The 16,425-nt window shown below is 37.9% G+C and overlaps 1 protein-coding gene across 1 annotated transcript in view; it reads right to left on the bottom strand.

Moving 5' to 3' along the window:
• Window positions 1–1,552: 1,552 nt before the first annotated feature.
• LOC121925573 (IQCJ-SCHIP1 readthrough transcript protein-like) overlaps window positions 1,553–16,425 on the bottom strand; it is a 515,366-nt gene continuing 500,493 nt past the window's right edge. The window contains 5 exon segments of the mRNA XM_042457860.1: window positions 1,553–2,347; window positions 9,077–9,170; window positions 12,824–12,947; window positions 14,835–15,032; window positions 15,780–15,897. Coding sequence (XP_042313794.1) covers window positions 2,296–2,347; window positions 9,077–9,170; window positions 12,824–12,947; window positions 14,835–15,032; window positions 15,780–15,897 — 586 coding nt within the window. The 3' untranslated portion in view covers window positions 1,553–2,295.

Below are 16,425 nucleotides of genomic sequence, written 5' to 3'. Positions count from 1 at the left end.
AAAGGGGGAGACTTGAAGAAGGCCTAGGGGTCCATCACAAAGAATGAGAAGCAGACTTAAAAGTTCATTACCTTGATGTTCTGATGATTCATCACCCCATTTGCATCAGAAGGATGATCTGATGGAGGCTTACTTCCTGATGCGAGTAGGGTAGAAATTCTGTCACAACCACAGCAGAATGTAAGGGTTAAACTGTGTTCCCAGTCCTGTGGTCACACTGCTACTCAGATTTCCCTCTGGTTGATATTTATATTTCAGAGACCATGCTTGTTAGTTGCATTCCTACCTATGTTACGTCTCCAACAGGCCAGAAGAGAGAAGTCCCAAGCAAGAAAGCTTCAGTCATAACTAGCAGCAATTAATAATCCTTCAGAGATCTCTATGAGTTTTGTTTAATCTTGAAAACACACACAACCCAAACATTTGTGCTTAACAAGAATCACAATGTCTTATGACAATTCATGTAATAAAGCACTGCATGAAGAAATACTGTATTCCATTCTCTTGCCTTAAATGTTTTCATTCCATGACTCCAAATTCTAGTATGTCTCAATGATAATTTCTCCATTTGTTTATTGTAAGTAGTTCAGCTATTTTGGCATAAAAATTATTTCAGTAAATTTTATATTTCCACCTTATTTACAAAATCACAGAAGTAACTTTCTTAAGATCTAAGCTTCACTTCCTGGATGGAAAAGTGGGGTATAAATTGGTACAAATACATTAATGAGCATGTATGAAAGTCAGGTATTTCTCACTTTTTAATTTTATGTCAAAATGCTAAGCATTGCAGGAAACACACATTACAATTGTCTCTCAAATATCTCACATTTGCTAGTTTTATCTTTTTCAACCCCTCATTGACTATGATTGTTCCCAGTGTATTTGGGTGTTATTTTTCTGACTCTTTCTAATTCAGGCTTTCCATCCAAAGACTAACTTTATATGAGAGACACAGAATTCCCTTTTGAGACTAAAAATGAAATCATGACCTTTAATAACAGTAAGAGAGGAAATACAGTAGCTACTGATGATAGTTAGATCTTCCTGTGTTGGAAGAAATGATTAACCTGAGAAACACTGTGTGAATTCCAGTTTCCTTTTAGTCAATTCAATGAGAGAATGGGCAGGACTAAGACTAACATTGTGATAGTGTTAGCAACAAGCTTAACATGGAGAGATTGTTATCCTGTATACTCCAGATTCAGTACAACATTGTTGGAAATGTGTGCTTAATTTTTTGCTACACTGGTTTCATTTTGTATACAGCTGAAAAGTTGTAATATTTTAATTACTCAGCTCACAGTCACTTTTATGAATTTTAAATCTATTTATGTGCACTGAGAGATTCTAACACTAACTTATTTGTATTCTCTATTAATACAAAATAAAAAATAGTAAAAAGTGATATACATATATGTATGTAAGTATATATATTCAGCTATAAATAGGCTTTTGGAAATTGGGAAACTAAGAATTTCACATAGGGTTCAATAAAGATATTCAAGGTGAGACTGTACCACTAGTCAACAAAAAGACATATGATATGAAAGAAATTTTTAATTTTTATTTTACATATTTATACATAAAACTTTCAAGGTAGCTCTTTCAACCCAACTGCATGTTAATAGCACATCTAAAAATGAATGTCAGGTAGTCAACATTCACAAAATGTTGAAAACTGATTAAAATATACATATTACTGAAAGCTACAACTTCACTACAAGGCAGGCATTTATGTTCTTCTTTTTACTTGTAATAGCACCGTCAAATTACAGTCTTGTTTTTTTAAAAACTATGGTGGAACAATAAAAAGTAGTCAATGGTAAAATACAGTTTAACTTAAAAGTCTCTAAATAAACAAAAATAAAAGTTAAACTATCATCTCTCTTCTTCTTTCATGTTTGCAATGTTTATAAGTACTGTACATTTTGTTCTACAATAAGATTATTGAACTGTCCAATATTTAGTGGCACAAGTAAAAAACAAAAACAAACTCCCCCCCCCCCCCCCCCCCCCCGACAGCAAATAAATTAAAAAGCATAGGCCAATCACTGGACATAAAGCTTCAGACATCGGGAGCAATTCACCAAGCATTGGTGTGGTGCATCCACCATTCGGTTCAAAGGGGGTTTCGTGCGGGGTTCCTTGTGCTTGGCAGACTGCACCCGGAATCAATGACTAACACTGGGTTCTTGTGTGCCACATGTGGGGCATCAGCGTTTGTACAACCACAGAAGCAAAAAAAAAAAAAAAAAAGTTCTAGCTTGTTCTCCAGTCTGATGCTTTCTCTTTTTATTTTGTTGGCATTTTCTCAGCCATGTGCTTCTGCTGACTTTCAGCATGTCTGAAAGGGGAATGGAAAAAACCTGACATTATTATAAAGGAACTTCAAATGAAATGCTGTTTTTTTTATTTTAAAAATACAAAACTTATAGACCACATCGGAGAATAATATATAGAAAGGAAACAGAAATTAGCATTATGTTTTCTTCCTTTTGCTGCAATTAAGCCAGCTTAAACATTCTTACTTGTCACTGCTCTGGTCTACAACCCCCCCCCCCCCCCCATCATCACAGCCTGAAAACAGTTTTAAAAAATGATGCAGTAATACTGAAAGGAAGTTTGTTTTCAGCAGTAAAAGGAAAGGGAGGAGAGTTTCATCTGTTTCCTATAGAAATTAAACTTGTTTCTCTTGACATGACCCAAGGAAGTTGCAATGTGACCCCAGCCTGGAATTAGGTTCCTTCAATTTTGCACCAACATTTCAAGATACAAAAGAGTAAACAAAATTGTCTCCCCGCCACTGACACACATGAAACATCAACAATCAGTTTCAGTGGAATGTCTCACAGAAGGTATCTGCCTGAATAATCATCTATTTAACATTTCATTAACTAAGGACCCAAAGTATTGCCATTTATGCTTTCTGGGCTGCATCTGCTTTGCAGACATACTCCCATTTGATACTACTTTAACTGCCCTGGCTCAACACTATGCAATTCTGGGAACTGTACTTTTGTGAGACATTTTACCTTCTCTGTCAGAGAGCTCTGGTCCTACAACAAACTACAACCCCCAGAATTCTATAGCATTGGGCCAAGAAAGTTAAAGTGATGTCAAACTGGCTTATTTCTGCAGTGCAGATGACTAAGGACAGAAAGACCCAATGTCAAATTGTCATGCATTCAAGGAGCCACTGGATGACACTGGAAGGACCACCATCTTTCAGCATGACCTACTCCACAGAGGATAAAACGGAATGGTGGTGTTGATGGAGTGACAAGACACAAACCATGCACATTGCTTCCAACTCCTGCTTAGCATTTTTGTAAACTCATGTACAATTTGTGGTTCAAAATTAAATGCCACCTAAGAAAATAAACTGCTTCAAATCACTTTTGAGCCTGTGTTTCCAAGCATGTTGAAGAGAATGGACATTGAGAGCTTTCTTTCAATGGCAGTGATGCTTGACTAGTCCAAATTTCAACAATATATTGGGTGTTCTCTCTATTGAACACAGGGGCTATTTTTTCTGCCACTGATCTCCAGAGGAAAGAAGGGATCTCCCTTCATCCGTGGAAAAATTGCTTTAAGAATGATCACTAGATCATAGAATCATAGGAGACCACTTTATTCGGAGCCAGACATTGGTCCATCTAGTCCAGTGTTGTTAACAATTACTGACAGAAGTTTTCCAAGATCTCAGACAAAGAGTTTTGTTTGTATTTATGAGCTACATTTATTTCTTGTCTTTCTCCCAGTAACCCCGAGGTGGTGTGTACATGGCTGTCTTCCTTCACGCTTTAACTCCATAGAAACCTTATGAGGCAAGTCAAGCTGAGAGGCTGTGAATAGACTCAGGTCACTCAGTGAGTTCCACTACTGAGTAGTGGGACCTAGAACCTGGATCCAAGTTCCAGTCCAATATTGTGACCACTCTGCTATACAGACACTCATCTCTATTAGAAACTGCCAAAAACTGAACTTAGGATTTCCTGCATTCAAAACTTGGTTCTCTTAATGACCTATCCCCCCCTCTCCATTTTGTGTCCATATGTGCTGCTGCTATAGGCCTGAATCCTATTAGTGGACCTAATAAATCAACTGTTGCATGGTGAGCCAACACTTAGGCAAACCCCATTAATTCAGTGGTTCTCCCTTAACTGGAAGCGATAGTAAGATTCATCTCCTAGTTTCCCTTTTCCTCCACAGTAAGAATAATTCACTACTGCAGAAGTCCAAAGCAATGTTATGATTGCTTTCCTTTTTTCAATGAGTGTGACCATGACACAGGAGCTCTGAAGTATCTGTTGCTTGTTTGCAGTTGTAGAGGCAAACAACTAGCAACATAATACTCTTGCATTACAAGGGGATCAACCAGCCTACTGTTTATCTTCAGCAGCAAAATATTTGTACAAGAGCATGCAAATGCACAATATGTGACTAGACTGACTTTTTCCTGTATAAAGAAGTCATCTGACAGACAATCAGTGAGGCCTTGGTCACCAGTTTATTAGGGTTGGGAATAATGTCAAACAGAAAGACAAATGTCAGAGCACACAATATTTTGCACTGGCTTTACAGAAAACTTTCCTAAGATACAAAGCATAGAAAAGGCATCAACTTGACTACTGGACTGGTGGATGAGCTTATTATCTTTCAGCAAAAACCATGTAGGATCTTAATTTGTGAACACAATTTAATGTATTAATAATTATCTGGCAAAATTTAAGATATATTGCTACAGGAATGAGAAGCCATCACACCTTGTTGCAGGTAATCCTCATTGGGAAAGAAGATAGACAACTGTCCAAGATCTGGGAGCTGTATAGGCTGCTCAGCAGACCTGACTAGTCACACCTCACTGCTGTGGCTCCCATTCCAACTTTTTTACTTTTTGTTTTTTACAGACTGTTTTACCAAGTTGAGAGACCTTTTTCACCCTGTTTGTAAAACCAATGTCAATTTTGATTTTGAGAAAAGGGCTTTTTCTTGGCCTGAAAGAGTGAGTGCACCTCCCTGCCATAATTCTGCCAAAAAAATTCTTCAAAAATATGAGGGGAAACTAATAACAGCCCTGAGAGGTCACATGCAATTGATATCCACACTTTGCCCATACCTGCTCTAGGATAGCAGAAATCACTGTATACCAAGTAAGACTAACCCACCTAACCCAGTAATTACTCATTTTCTTGGCAATGGCTCTTCAGGACCACAACCAGAAAACTTTCCTGCCACCCACTTCCTAAGCAATGGGACATTTAACATGCTAATCATGTGTTCTACCACTAGTTATACACCTTCCTGGAGATTTGATATTTTCACTAGTGAAAGCACACTAATGGTAGCCACGGAAATTGTGCCATATTCACTGCTCACGGTGCTTTCCTGTCATGTGCATCATGCAGGATTTAGTTACTACTAGTAGTGTAGCAATCATCATGGCTATATATCCACAACAAACCCGTCAACACAGGCACCAGTCATGGACATTAGAAGCTAAACTACAAGTCATTCTAAACTAAAAAGCCCTCAGTCTATTAACTTTTACAATCCAGATGCTGCATGCTGCATTCCTGATAGATACCCATCAATGCATTTCCTATTAATTAAAAACAATGTGTTACATATGCAGCAGAGCTGGTTTTATATGTAAGTGGTTAGTCATGTTTCTCCAGTCAAATTAGAAAGGTATTTCTTACTGTTGCCTATAGATGGCAGAAGCGTGTCTTCCAGTGATTGTACACATTTTCTGCCTCTGCAGATTTTCCTTTTTTATTTTATTCCTTAACTCCAAGAAAAGCTGTAATGTAGAGGAGGGGTGGGAAGTATGCAGCCCTCCACATGTTGTAGAACTGCATCTCCCAGCATTCTTTACCATTTGATGTTCTAGCTATGGCTTTGAGAGTTCCACTTCAATAATATCTGAAGAGCTATACAATTTCTCTGTGTGATCTATTGTTTGATTTCTTCCCAATCTTGTTCAGTTATCTGTAATTCAATTTTTTTTAAACTGGGCAGCTAGATTTCCAGATGTGTTTACAATGAACTGTGACTAGCAGCCGAACCAATGAAAGCTGCTTCTGTTATCAGTTAGTGAATGCAATTATTGTTCATGGTTTGTTTTCATAGCAAACTCTGAAGTACATGAAGCAAGTATAGGCTTAGCTATTTCATTGTATTTACTTTATGCAAACACAGTGTGAGCTAACATCAGCACTGGTTCCTTGAAACTTATTCTCATCTGCTTGCTTCAGATATCACAGAATATATAATAAGAAAATATTAGGTATCAGTTTAAGAGACAGTAGAAATAATATTCTATATCCAGAATTAAAAATAATAATGGGGGGATACAGACAGCCCAAAAGGGGGGCTTAGAGTCACCCCTTTTAGGCTGGATTAGGGCCAGGGCAAACAAATTGCCTGGGCCCAATCCAGCCAGAATCCATCTTAAAAAGGAGCAGATAAGATCCACTCCTTTTTGGGGCTGAAAAAAGCAATCCCTTCCACCATAGAGTTGGCTGTTCCCTTTGAAAAAGCCAGCTCTGGGGAAAGTGGCATCTATATACCACACCCCCAAGTGGGACAGAAGCTGGATGGTATGTAATCGCCAGTCTGGCTACAATCCTATTTGGGAGTGTGATGCATCTAAACGCCACATCCCCAAGCCAGCCCAAAGCAGGCTCAAACACGTAGTCTGTAAAGTCCCAATAATATTTTTTTACAACCATTCCCCAGAGAAATGGTACTAGACATGGAGAATTCTGGAACTGGTGGTCAAAAAAGGTAGTTTTCAAGTTCTGTATAAATCATCTTCATAAGAACTAGACATATGATATGTGCTAAGGTAAATTAAAGCAATTTCTTTCCAGCAGCATGAAGTTACCATCATTTCAAATCTCTTGGTAATATCTTTGGTTCGATGAGGGGTTCAAAGAAAACTTTCTACAGTTGCCAAGCTGCCATGGATTTTGTGAACCCCCAAAAAAGTTGTGGAAGAAGAAAAGGGAAAGTGGATATGTATATCAGATACTCAGCAGCCTCTGAAGCCCCTCACACAAATTGATGGCTTTAGACTCCATTCTGTGTGGTAAGGCATTGAATTAATCAGTTCGAGTTTTCCAAGCCTTCATAAACAGCACTAGAAGTATTCTGTATGGTGTGGAAAAAATCAGGCTCTAAAAATTGTTTTCTGGAGTTAAAAAGGTGTCAGTGCAGTGGATAAGTGGACAGACATTACACCATATATGAGAGGTGATTTAGCATTACTTGCTGTTGAGTTGTCAGAGAAAGTAATCTGGAATAGAGGGCAACAGAGGACTGATATGAGGAGAAGACACAAGGTGCGTATGGCATGAGGAAGGGTCTGGATTAAAGAGATCTGGGTAAATTGAGGTTTCACTGTATTTTACCTTGTCTGCAGCAATGGTGCTAAATTACCATGGTACTGATAGGGGACCGCACTGTAAAAGAAATATTACAGAAAAAAAAATAGTTGGGTTGTTTTGTTTCAGTTATGTTTCATCTCTGTCTGCAGATGATGAACATATTTCATCCCCCTGACAGTTTAAAATTAGCACAGGATGAGAAGCATTCAGGAGAAAGAATCAGCAAGAAGGATAACGTAAGTAATTATTTCAAGTTGTGTGGTTAGACTATTTGGTAAGGTGCTACTTTTAATATAGAAGAGAGCAACTGCATCCACTCACAGACTCTGTCCCTTTCATTATGAAAGATGTAAACAGTAAACTGCTTCCCATCCTAATTTTTTTTTCATTAGGCTCCACCCCATGAACAGAGATATAGAATCATTTCTGGACAAGAAACATGAATAGCATTTAGGTTTTGGCACAGTTATCCGTCTTTTACTTAGTCCCCTTTACAATTGAAAAGTTCTATAGTCAAAGTGGAGACTATCCTTCAGGAGTCTTCCCAGCTTCTGAAGTCATGTTTGAAATTATAAGGCATACTAATAACAGAACATGCCATTTATCCAGTAAAAGAAAAGGTATTGCAAGATCTTCAGAAAAAGTAATTTGAGGAAAGGAAGCAAAAGTTAGGAAAATAAGATGACAGATACATGACTGAAGGACTGGAGCTGAAATCAGAGAAAAGCTGAAACAGTAAGCAAGAGTGTGAGGTTTCACAAAGGGAGATTCCCGAATGAAGGAAGTTTTTTGTATCCACTATTAGAAACAATTTCTTTTGTCTTCCCAGACAAAATTCAGCTATATGTTTCTTAGAGATAATTATTTCCTCCAGAGAAAAAATATCTGAATCATCTTGTACAAGCATCTAGATGAAACATCAAGCCTTGGATGCTTGATTATTTATTGGTTCAGTAAATGAAGAAGCTTCATTAAGCATGTGACAGGGGAAGGTGAATAACATTGAAATGTTTTACTGTCCAAAACCAGCATTTTTCAAGGAAAACCACCCACCCAACCGCCAAAAAGCTTGAGCAAGTTGTGCTCATATGGTTAAAAAAAAAAAAAACAGCAGTAAAAACCAGAGCCATTCATACAGTAAAAGCCACAACAGCCATACTCAAACATGTGCCCTTCTAATAGTATAAGCTTGTATTAAAGCTGTGGCCAAAATCAAGTAACTATTAGACCTTGTACTTCCACAGAATGGGGAAGAGATGCTATTGCTTTTTGGTCCAGTAATTCTGATGCATTTGATGCATCCTGCAGTTAATCCAGTAAAAGGATAACTCTTCCTCCATTTCACCTTAACACTCTTATAAAATGAAAGCTATGAGGCAACAATCTCACATGAATGCCAACTTAAATTCTGCTCAACATCCAGCCACATGAAGAGTGCTGGAAAATTAAAATGACTGTATGTGATTTTGCTACTTCTTGGCTGAGATCAATGATGACTTTATTATATTGTGGATGGCTGGATATGATGTAAGCTGGAACTGTTCAGAAAATGTGTGACCTAAATGTTGGTAGAGGACACTTCTGTATCCAAAATTCAGATGGGTTTATTGGCTGACTCAATGGCATGCCATCATTAGCCCTAAGACAAATCATTTCAGCAAAAGATATAACATGTTGCTAACCTGGTCAAATCTTCAATGTCTACCAGCATAGCATCCTGTTCTGTGTGCAATTCATCTCGAATAAGCAGCAGCTGCACCAATTCTTCATTCAAGCCTGATAGCGGAAAGGAGAAAAAGGGTTTAATTTCACTTTGTTCCCCTGTGACTAATGCTTTAAAATCTGTTAGTCGCTGTGGTACAGAAATTCAAGAACTCAAAGGTCTCTCAGTAGTTTTTTGGCTTGAATATACATAAGGAAGGCTATGAAGTAATGAACTCAGAACAATAACTAGTATTGTTTTTTTTTAAAAATATATATTTAGCAAAATATCAAAATGATGAAATACTTGGCATGATATAACCAAGGGTAACATTTAAAAGGTGAATCATAGAACCATAGCGTTGGAAGAGACCACAAGGGCCATCCAGTCCAACCCCTTGCCATGCAGGAACTCGAAGTCACAGCATCCCTGACAGATGGTGGAATGCACTCTTAAATATTTAAGCTGATCAGAAGGTCATGGAACACCTGCTATTTCACCAGCTGTGGTGAAACTCATTAGAGAGGGGAGGGGACATCCTCAAATCTGCATAATCCACTAAAGCTGTATTTGCATGAGCCTTATAGGCAAGAATTCTGTTAGGAACAAGTTTCCTGGCAAGATACAAAGTGTTGGTTATTACTTTTAAAGCCCTACATGGTTTGTGTCCAGATTACCTACAGGATCACCTCCTCCCATACAATCTGCCCTGTACACTCAGGTCCTCTTGTGGATGTTTATCCCAGTCTGCCAAGACTATCAATCAGTGACCCCTAGACTGCAGAATGATCTGTCAGAAGACATTTGACAACTGAATAGGCTGCCCAAATTTAAAACAGTATTGAAGTCCAGTCTCTTCTGGCAGACTTATCCAGTTGATTTTTAAACAGTAAATTTTTAAAATGTGTATCTTTTCAATATGTGTATATGTTATTTGTCATTTTAAATTGATGTGTATTCTAACTGATGTTGTTTATTTTTCATTGTTGTTATTCCCCACTTTGATCCATGGGGAGAAGCAGGTAAGAAATAATAATAATAATAATAATAATAATAATAATAATAATAATAATAGGGTGCTGCAGAGGCTAGGTATTCCCTCCTCCAAGTAGTGAAAGCCTGAAGCTGCCATGAGCAGTCATTCTATGCTTAACAGCAAGCTGGCACTCTTGGAAATGTGTCTGGCGACATCCCCTTAGCCAGATGCAAAATGATGACATCAGGACTGAGGTTCTCCACAAGTATCAGTGCTGTTGTGATCATTTTGCATCTGGCTATAGGGATGTGGCCAGGCACTTATCCAAATATGCCTGCTTGTTGCTAAACACAGAATGGCTATGCAGGGTGACTTTAGGAGCTGGGGAGTGACTTCCCTATGTTTAGGGATGTAGGATTGAGGCCATGGTATACCAGTACAATGTCAAAGAGACAAACTCCATTATCTCACACGGGGGCTTTTTTGCAGTAGTGAGCTATACTATGTAACTCCACCATCGAACTACAAAGCTAAATACGTAAAATTTTCAGATATTTTAACGCCATTAAAAGAAGCCTGATTTTCATGGAGGGAAAACAGAAAAATTGAAATGTATATAAAACCTATTTTTATATCAAATCCAAACTTGTTCTGTTGTTTGTAACACAAACGGTGTAAACTGATAACTTAATTATCACATAACATTTTAGTATTCAGTATACTGATGAAATGTAAAAATATAAAGATCTTAATTCTGTACAAACACAACTGTGAATGTACTCATACTAATGAGACAACTATAAACAGCTGCACACTGTGCTACCTAAGTATATGTATCATAACTTTTGTCATCTGAGAAGTAGGAAAAAATGAAAACAATAACCATGTTTTTTTCAGTAAAACAAATAAAGTATATTATTTAGACAGAAATAATAAAAATCAAAAAGGCTAGGTTAGTCACATGTATGGAAATAAGACTTAAGGTCAATGCTGAATATATTTAACCCTTCAGTAGTGTATTACGATAACAATGAAGGGTCCCCAGTATAATACACAAATTCATCTTCGGTCTGAGTGGTACTGATGTCTAATGTATGGAGAAGAATGGTTATTTCTCTAATTATACAGATTCTCTTACATACAAATCTTCATATAATGCAGTTCCTGGCAGCTTGAGTAAAACTTCATTGTAAAAAGCATATCACTAATTCCAAACAATTGTTTCCCTATGTCCCCCAAACTCTCCAATTTTTCTCTCTGGCAATGAAAAAAAAAATTAGAAAATCTGTCCAAGTTTAAAAAATGGAAAAATAACTGGTTTTCCCAAGACATTTTCTGGGCCTTGGTATCGCTATACCTGAATCCACATAAGCGCCAGTGCTATTTAAATTTGGTGGTTGTTTTGAAATTCCCACAAGCACTGATATTCAGGATCAGCGGTGGCTTCTGTAATGAAGAAGGGTAACTTATAATGATAGGGACTATGTATATATCCTTCTGGATTATATATTGCCTGATTTTGGATTTAAATGTCACTCTCTATCCACAGTGGCACAAAAGCATATTCTACCACAAGTGTTGCTAATGGTGTGAAGAACCACCACTGCATTTAGTTCAATGATGCCAGAAGAAAACTGAAAATATTTTACATTGGCTATTTAAAGATGTCTGTTCAGCTACTGATATTGGTTCAAGGAGGAGGATGCTTCCAGCTCTCTCCCAGCAAGGCTATGGCAAGGAATTGTGAAAGATTCTGCTGATTGTCAACAGCCTCACTCACTGGTGGGGAGAGGGCTGAAAAAATCCTCCCCTAGTCCCCTGATTGGCAGCTGAACAGATCTCTTTTGGCCCATCTGGCTGCTGGCTGTTAAGGTGGGCTTGGAAGTCATGAATGCAATATTATAATAAGATTATGTTTTTGTTGTTTTACGCCTTCAAGTCATTTCTGATTTATGGCAATCCTACGGAGAACCTATCATGAGGTTTTCTTGGCAAGATTTGTTCAGAGGTTTGCCATTGCCCTCCTCTGGGGCTGAGAACATGTGACTTACCCAAGATCATCCAGTGGGTTTGATGGCTGAGCTGGGAATTGAATCCTTGTCTCCAGAGTCATAGTCCAACACTCAAACCACTATGCTACGTTGACTATGTAGTCTTACTCTACATTGAACAGTTACACAGATCTGTAACTCTAGCAGACAAATCCAAAACTGCAGTACAGAATGCCAGTCCACATCTATATTAATTGCTCACTTCCTAGTCAGAAAAATGACCTTTATTGCACAGGACAACAGAATGAAATGTCCCCCACAGAGGTGCTATTTTAGATGCATTAGATTCAGTCATACTTACTAGTGTGTTGAGCTGTGTTATTAATCTTTCTGTTTAAAAAATTATATAATTTGTGTGTCCCTTTGAAAAATGAACTGGTAGACAAATTAAAAATATTATTGTACATATTTTAGGGTAATTTAACATGAAGAAGTTCACAGGAAGAAATTTTCCTGTCTTTTTCTCCCCTATAATCCACCTGCATCCCCAGAAAAACTGTTCCCAAGTGAACATCTTTTTCTCCTTTATCAGAGATGGTATAATCCCATGGGGACTGTGGCATGTATCCTCCTTAAATCCTGTATGAACCCTCACATACATAATTGCATAAGATATATCTTTTTACATCTGTTGAAATGCTGTGAACAATGATAGATGCAAAAATGTAATCCCAGTGCACAATTATTATTTTCCACTTACTTTCTATTTGTGAATGTAGATCATTGACTATCACTTGTAGCTGCCCAATTGTCATATCTCTCAGGTCTGTGGGTTTTAAACTTCTTTTCATCAAGCATTCACTTATATGAGGCATATGTGGCAGCTAAAGAACACAGAGAAAACACTTTAGGCCAGTATCATTATGAGCAGAACACATGTTCACAAAGTGATCTAATTCAAAGACATAGCCATGTTAAACTGGAAAATTAGTACTGTATGCAAAGGGATCTTGTAGCATCTTTGAGACTAACTGAAGGACAGAAGTTGGTAGCATGAGCTTTTGTGGACTTGAGTCTGCTTCCTCAGATGCATTTGCTCCCAAGTAAGAATGCATACAACTGCAGTCTAAGTTACTTGGCTTCCCGGGACCAGTGTGTTCTGTTAGTTTATGAAAACTTAAAGCAATGGAAATGCGTCTGTGGAAGCAGGCTCAAGTCTATGTTAGTTCATGCTATCCACTTCTATCTTTCAGTTAGTCTCAAAGGTGCTGCAAAATTCCTTTGCATACACATATTCACAAAAATAAACTTATATTTTCTTATGTTGTAGTAATAACAAGACTTATAATATTTCATTTTTTCCTGAGTGCTGGGCATAATACATATATAATTCCCCTGTATGGTGCATAACACACTAAGATGTTTTATATATGTATTACAGTCTGGTATTTGATGAATAATACATCAAGGATAAGAAGACTCCCCAACTCTACCAGAATGGGTATACTGGCTGAATCTACATTGTTGTTGTTATGTGTCTTGAAGTTGATTCAGACTTACAGTGACACTATCATAGGATTTTCTTGGCAAGAATCATTCAGAAGAGATTTCCCTAAAGGTGAGAGTGTGTGACATGACCAGTGAGTTTTCATGACTGAGTAATGATCTGAACCTGGTTTCTCAGAACCCTAGTCCAACCCTGAAACTACTATGCCATGCTGGATCTTGAACAGTGTGCTGGCTGAATCTATTTACCCTCCAACATTTCATAGATGAAAATCAGGACAAGCATAGCAAAGCAACATCAGGGTGTGATCTGGATGGTAGTAGTTATTAATGAGGAAGCAACACACAAGCTAGGAGAGGTTGCAAGAATTTACTTTGCCTGAGCCTATTGGGAAGAGCAAAACTCCACTCTCCTTTTCTCTCTTCCACACTCAGTTAATTGAGCACAAATTACTTTTGCATTTTGTACTTACTTTGCAGCAAGAGAAGTAAGTCAAGGATAAATGGCAGAAATGGGAGGAGGAAAGAAAATCTGGGACATTTTAAAATGGCTGAACACATGGGATGTCAGAGAATTAAGCCAGAGTGTCCCTGCCAATTTGGGACATTTGAGAGTATGCACAGAAATTACATGGTGTGTTACTGTCTCTGAATGCAGATGGTTTAATCTTAAATTACCATTTGACAGTAAGGATACAAATTCCCTAGATATCAGGTCAGATAAAAAAGCAAAAGGCCTGGTTTTCTTTCAAAAGGAGCCATGAGCCACAGAAAATCTATCACTGTTGTTTTAAAGTTCTGCAGTCAAACACCTTCTTTTCTATCTTATACCCCTATTTTGTGTCTATTTGCCAGGAAGATCTGCAGGACAGGGTATTTGTTTCAAGGCAACATTTCCAGAGTAATTTTAGCTTTAAGGACTAATCTGGAAGCCAAGCATTGAGGAAATAGGCAGCCTGGGAACATGAAGCTTTATCTATAGGCTTTCTTTGCCTTCCCTCTACAATGCAACCCTGAAAAAAGTGCACAACGGCACTTACATTAGTACAGTGCCCCAACAGAGCTCCAGCCTCTGGTTTTGTAGAGCAAAAATGTAAACCATTTAATGGCATGGATTTTCCTTGTTTGAGTAAATACTAGTGCTACAAGCTTTTCTAAATCCCACAAATTCAACAACAAAGAGATTTATTGCAAGTCAAGTGATGCTTAAAAATTAAAACAACTAGAATACATTAAGGTTTTTTGTTTTAGTTTTATATACATACAAGATCAGCTACTGGAGATTTTTTCCTGTTTTGCTTTTCCACCTCTACTTGCATTTTTGCCATTGGTTTTGCCATTGCCAATGCCATTTTGGCTTCAGCTTGAAGTTTCTTTTGCCTAGAGAGAAAATCCATGTCATCCAGGGACTCTGATTCCTCTTCAGTAGTGTCTCTGTCAGAATAGGAAGAACTTTGCTTGCTCTGGAAAAGTACAAAACACAAATATGGCAGTTCTAAGACTGGATATATGCAAACAGGTATGTATGATTCAGCAACTAGTCAATTGATCAACCAGTTAAAATAACATTAGCACTATCATAATATCAATGACTTCTGAATTTGCTCATGTGAACTGGAACTGAACTGATTGGTTCAGACGACCTGAATCCATTTGTGAGTCACTGCCATGAAATGGAAACAAACTGAACCACCAGTCTTGGATGACCAGAAGAGTGAATAGTTTGATTCTCTGTTCCTAAATTTTAATGTTTGGCATTTCTAATGAAAAGAATCTTGAATATCAGGTGGGAAAGAAATTTGTTTAAGACATTAGAGAGTTGTTTCATTTGGTAGAAGTCTAGAAGGATCACTCTATGACACATTTTATGATAGTTTCTTAGTACAGTTACTCTTAGAACTATACCCACCTGCCAGATTAATTGGCCAAAGCTGTACAGAAACACTTGCCCTGTGTTATTTGGCCTACATGCAACCCAGGCCACACAGTCTGGCAAGGAAGCTTGAGCAAGCATCCTCCCCTGCCAGGCATGTAACCTGTAACGAAAACTGAAGGCTACAGTGCTCATTACAGGTTATAACACAATGACTTTAGCACCACTTGACTATAGCAGTCTTAATTTCTTAAAAGTAAACTTGTAGCTGTGGCATTCTATTTGAATTGCCCACAGTGTAAAGTCTGGGTGGCTCTTCAGCTTCTCTAAGACTCACCATGGGGGATAAAGGTGTATCCAGGCTTGTTTCAGTCTTGCTGTCATCTGCATCACTGTCTTTGTCACTGCCACTGTCATTTACAAAACATATTTGCAGATTCATCCCACTTTGTAACCTTGGAGATGGGAAGAGAAGAGAGAGTGGATTATCACTTTCTGCAAAAAAACAGTATGTGCTGACTGTAAAAATCTTTGTAGAACTAACCCTTTCTTGAAGGCTCCCACCTTCAGATAGGATTATTTTAAGCTTTCATACACCAACATAAAACACTGGTCCAAGGCACTCAAGTAATTTAGTCTGCAATCCTATGCATGTTTACTTGGGAGCAAGTACCATCTATATAGGATTATGCCATTAAATCTCTTATCAGCTTGACTTTAGCAGCAATGGGGAATCTCTGACCTTCCAGATGTTCTTGGACTCTAGGTCCCGTTAGTCTCAGTCATCATGGCCAACAGTCAGGGATAATGAAAGCAGAATCTAGAAGGGCCCCAGTGTACTTAGAGAAATTACACAGGAATACTAAGCAGAACAGCAATTTTCTTTCCGTTTAAAAGGAAGAAATCAATCTAGTAATCTTCATCAGTATATTCCACTCTGTTATACGTGCTGCAGCACTTTAGATAAATAAAGGAAAGTAAGT

This window comes from Sceloporus undulatus, chromosome 3 (genome assembly GCF_019175285.1).
Source record: "Sceloporus undulatus isolate JIND9_A2432 ecotype Alabama chromosome 3, SceUnd_v1.1, whole genome shotgun sequence".
Taxonomy (NCBI): domain Eukaryota; kingdom Metazoa; phylum Chordata; class Lepidosauria; order Squamata; family Phrynosomatidae; genus Sceloporus; species Sceloporus undulatus.
The sequence above is the reverse complement of the archived record's forward strand: the minus strand, read 5'-3'. Positions and strand labels throughout refer to the sequence as shown.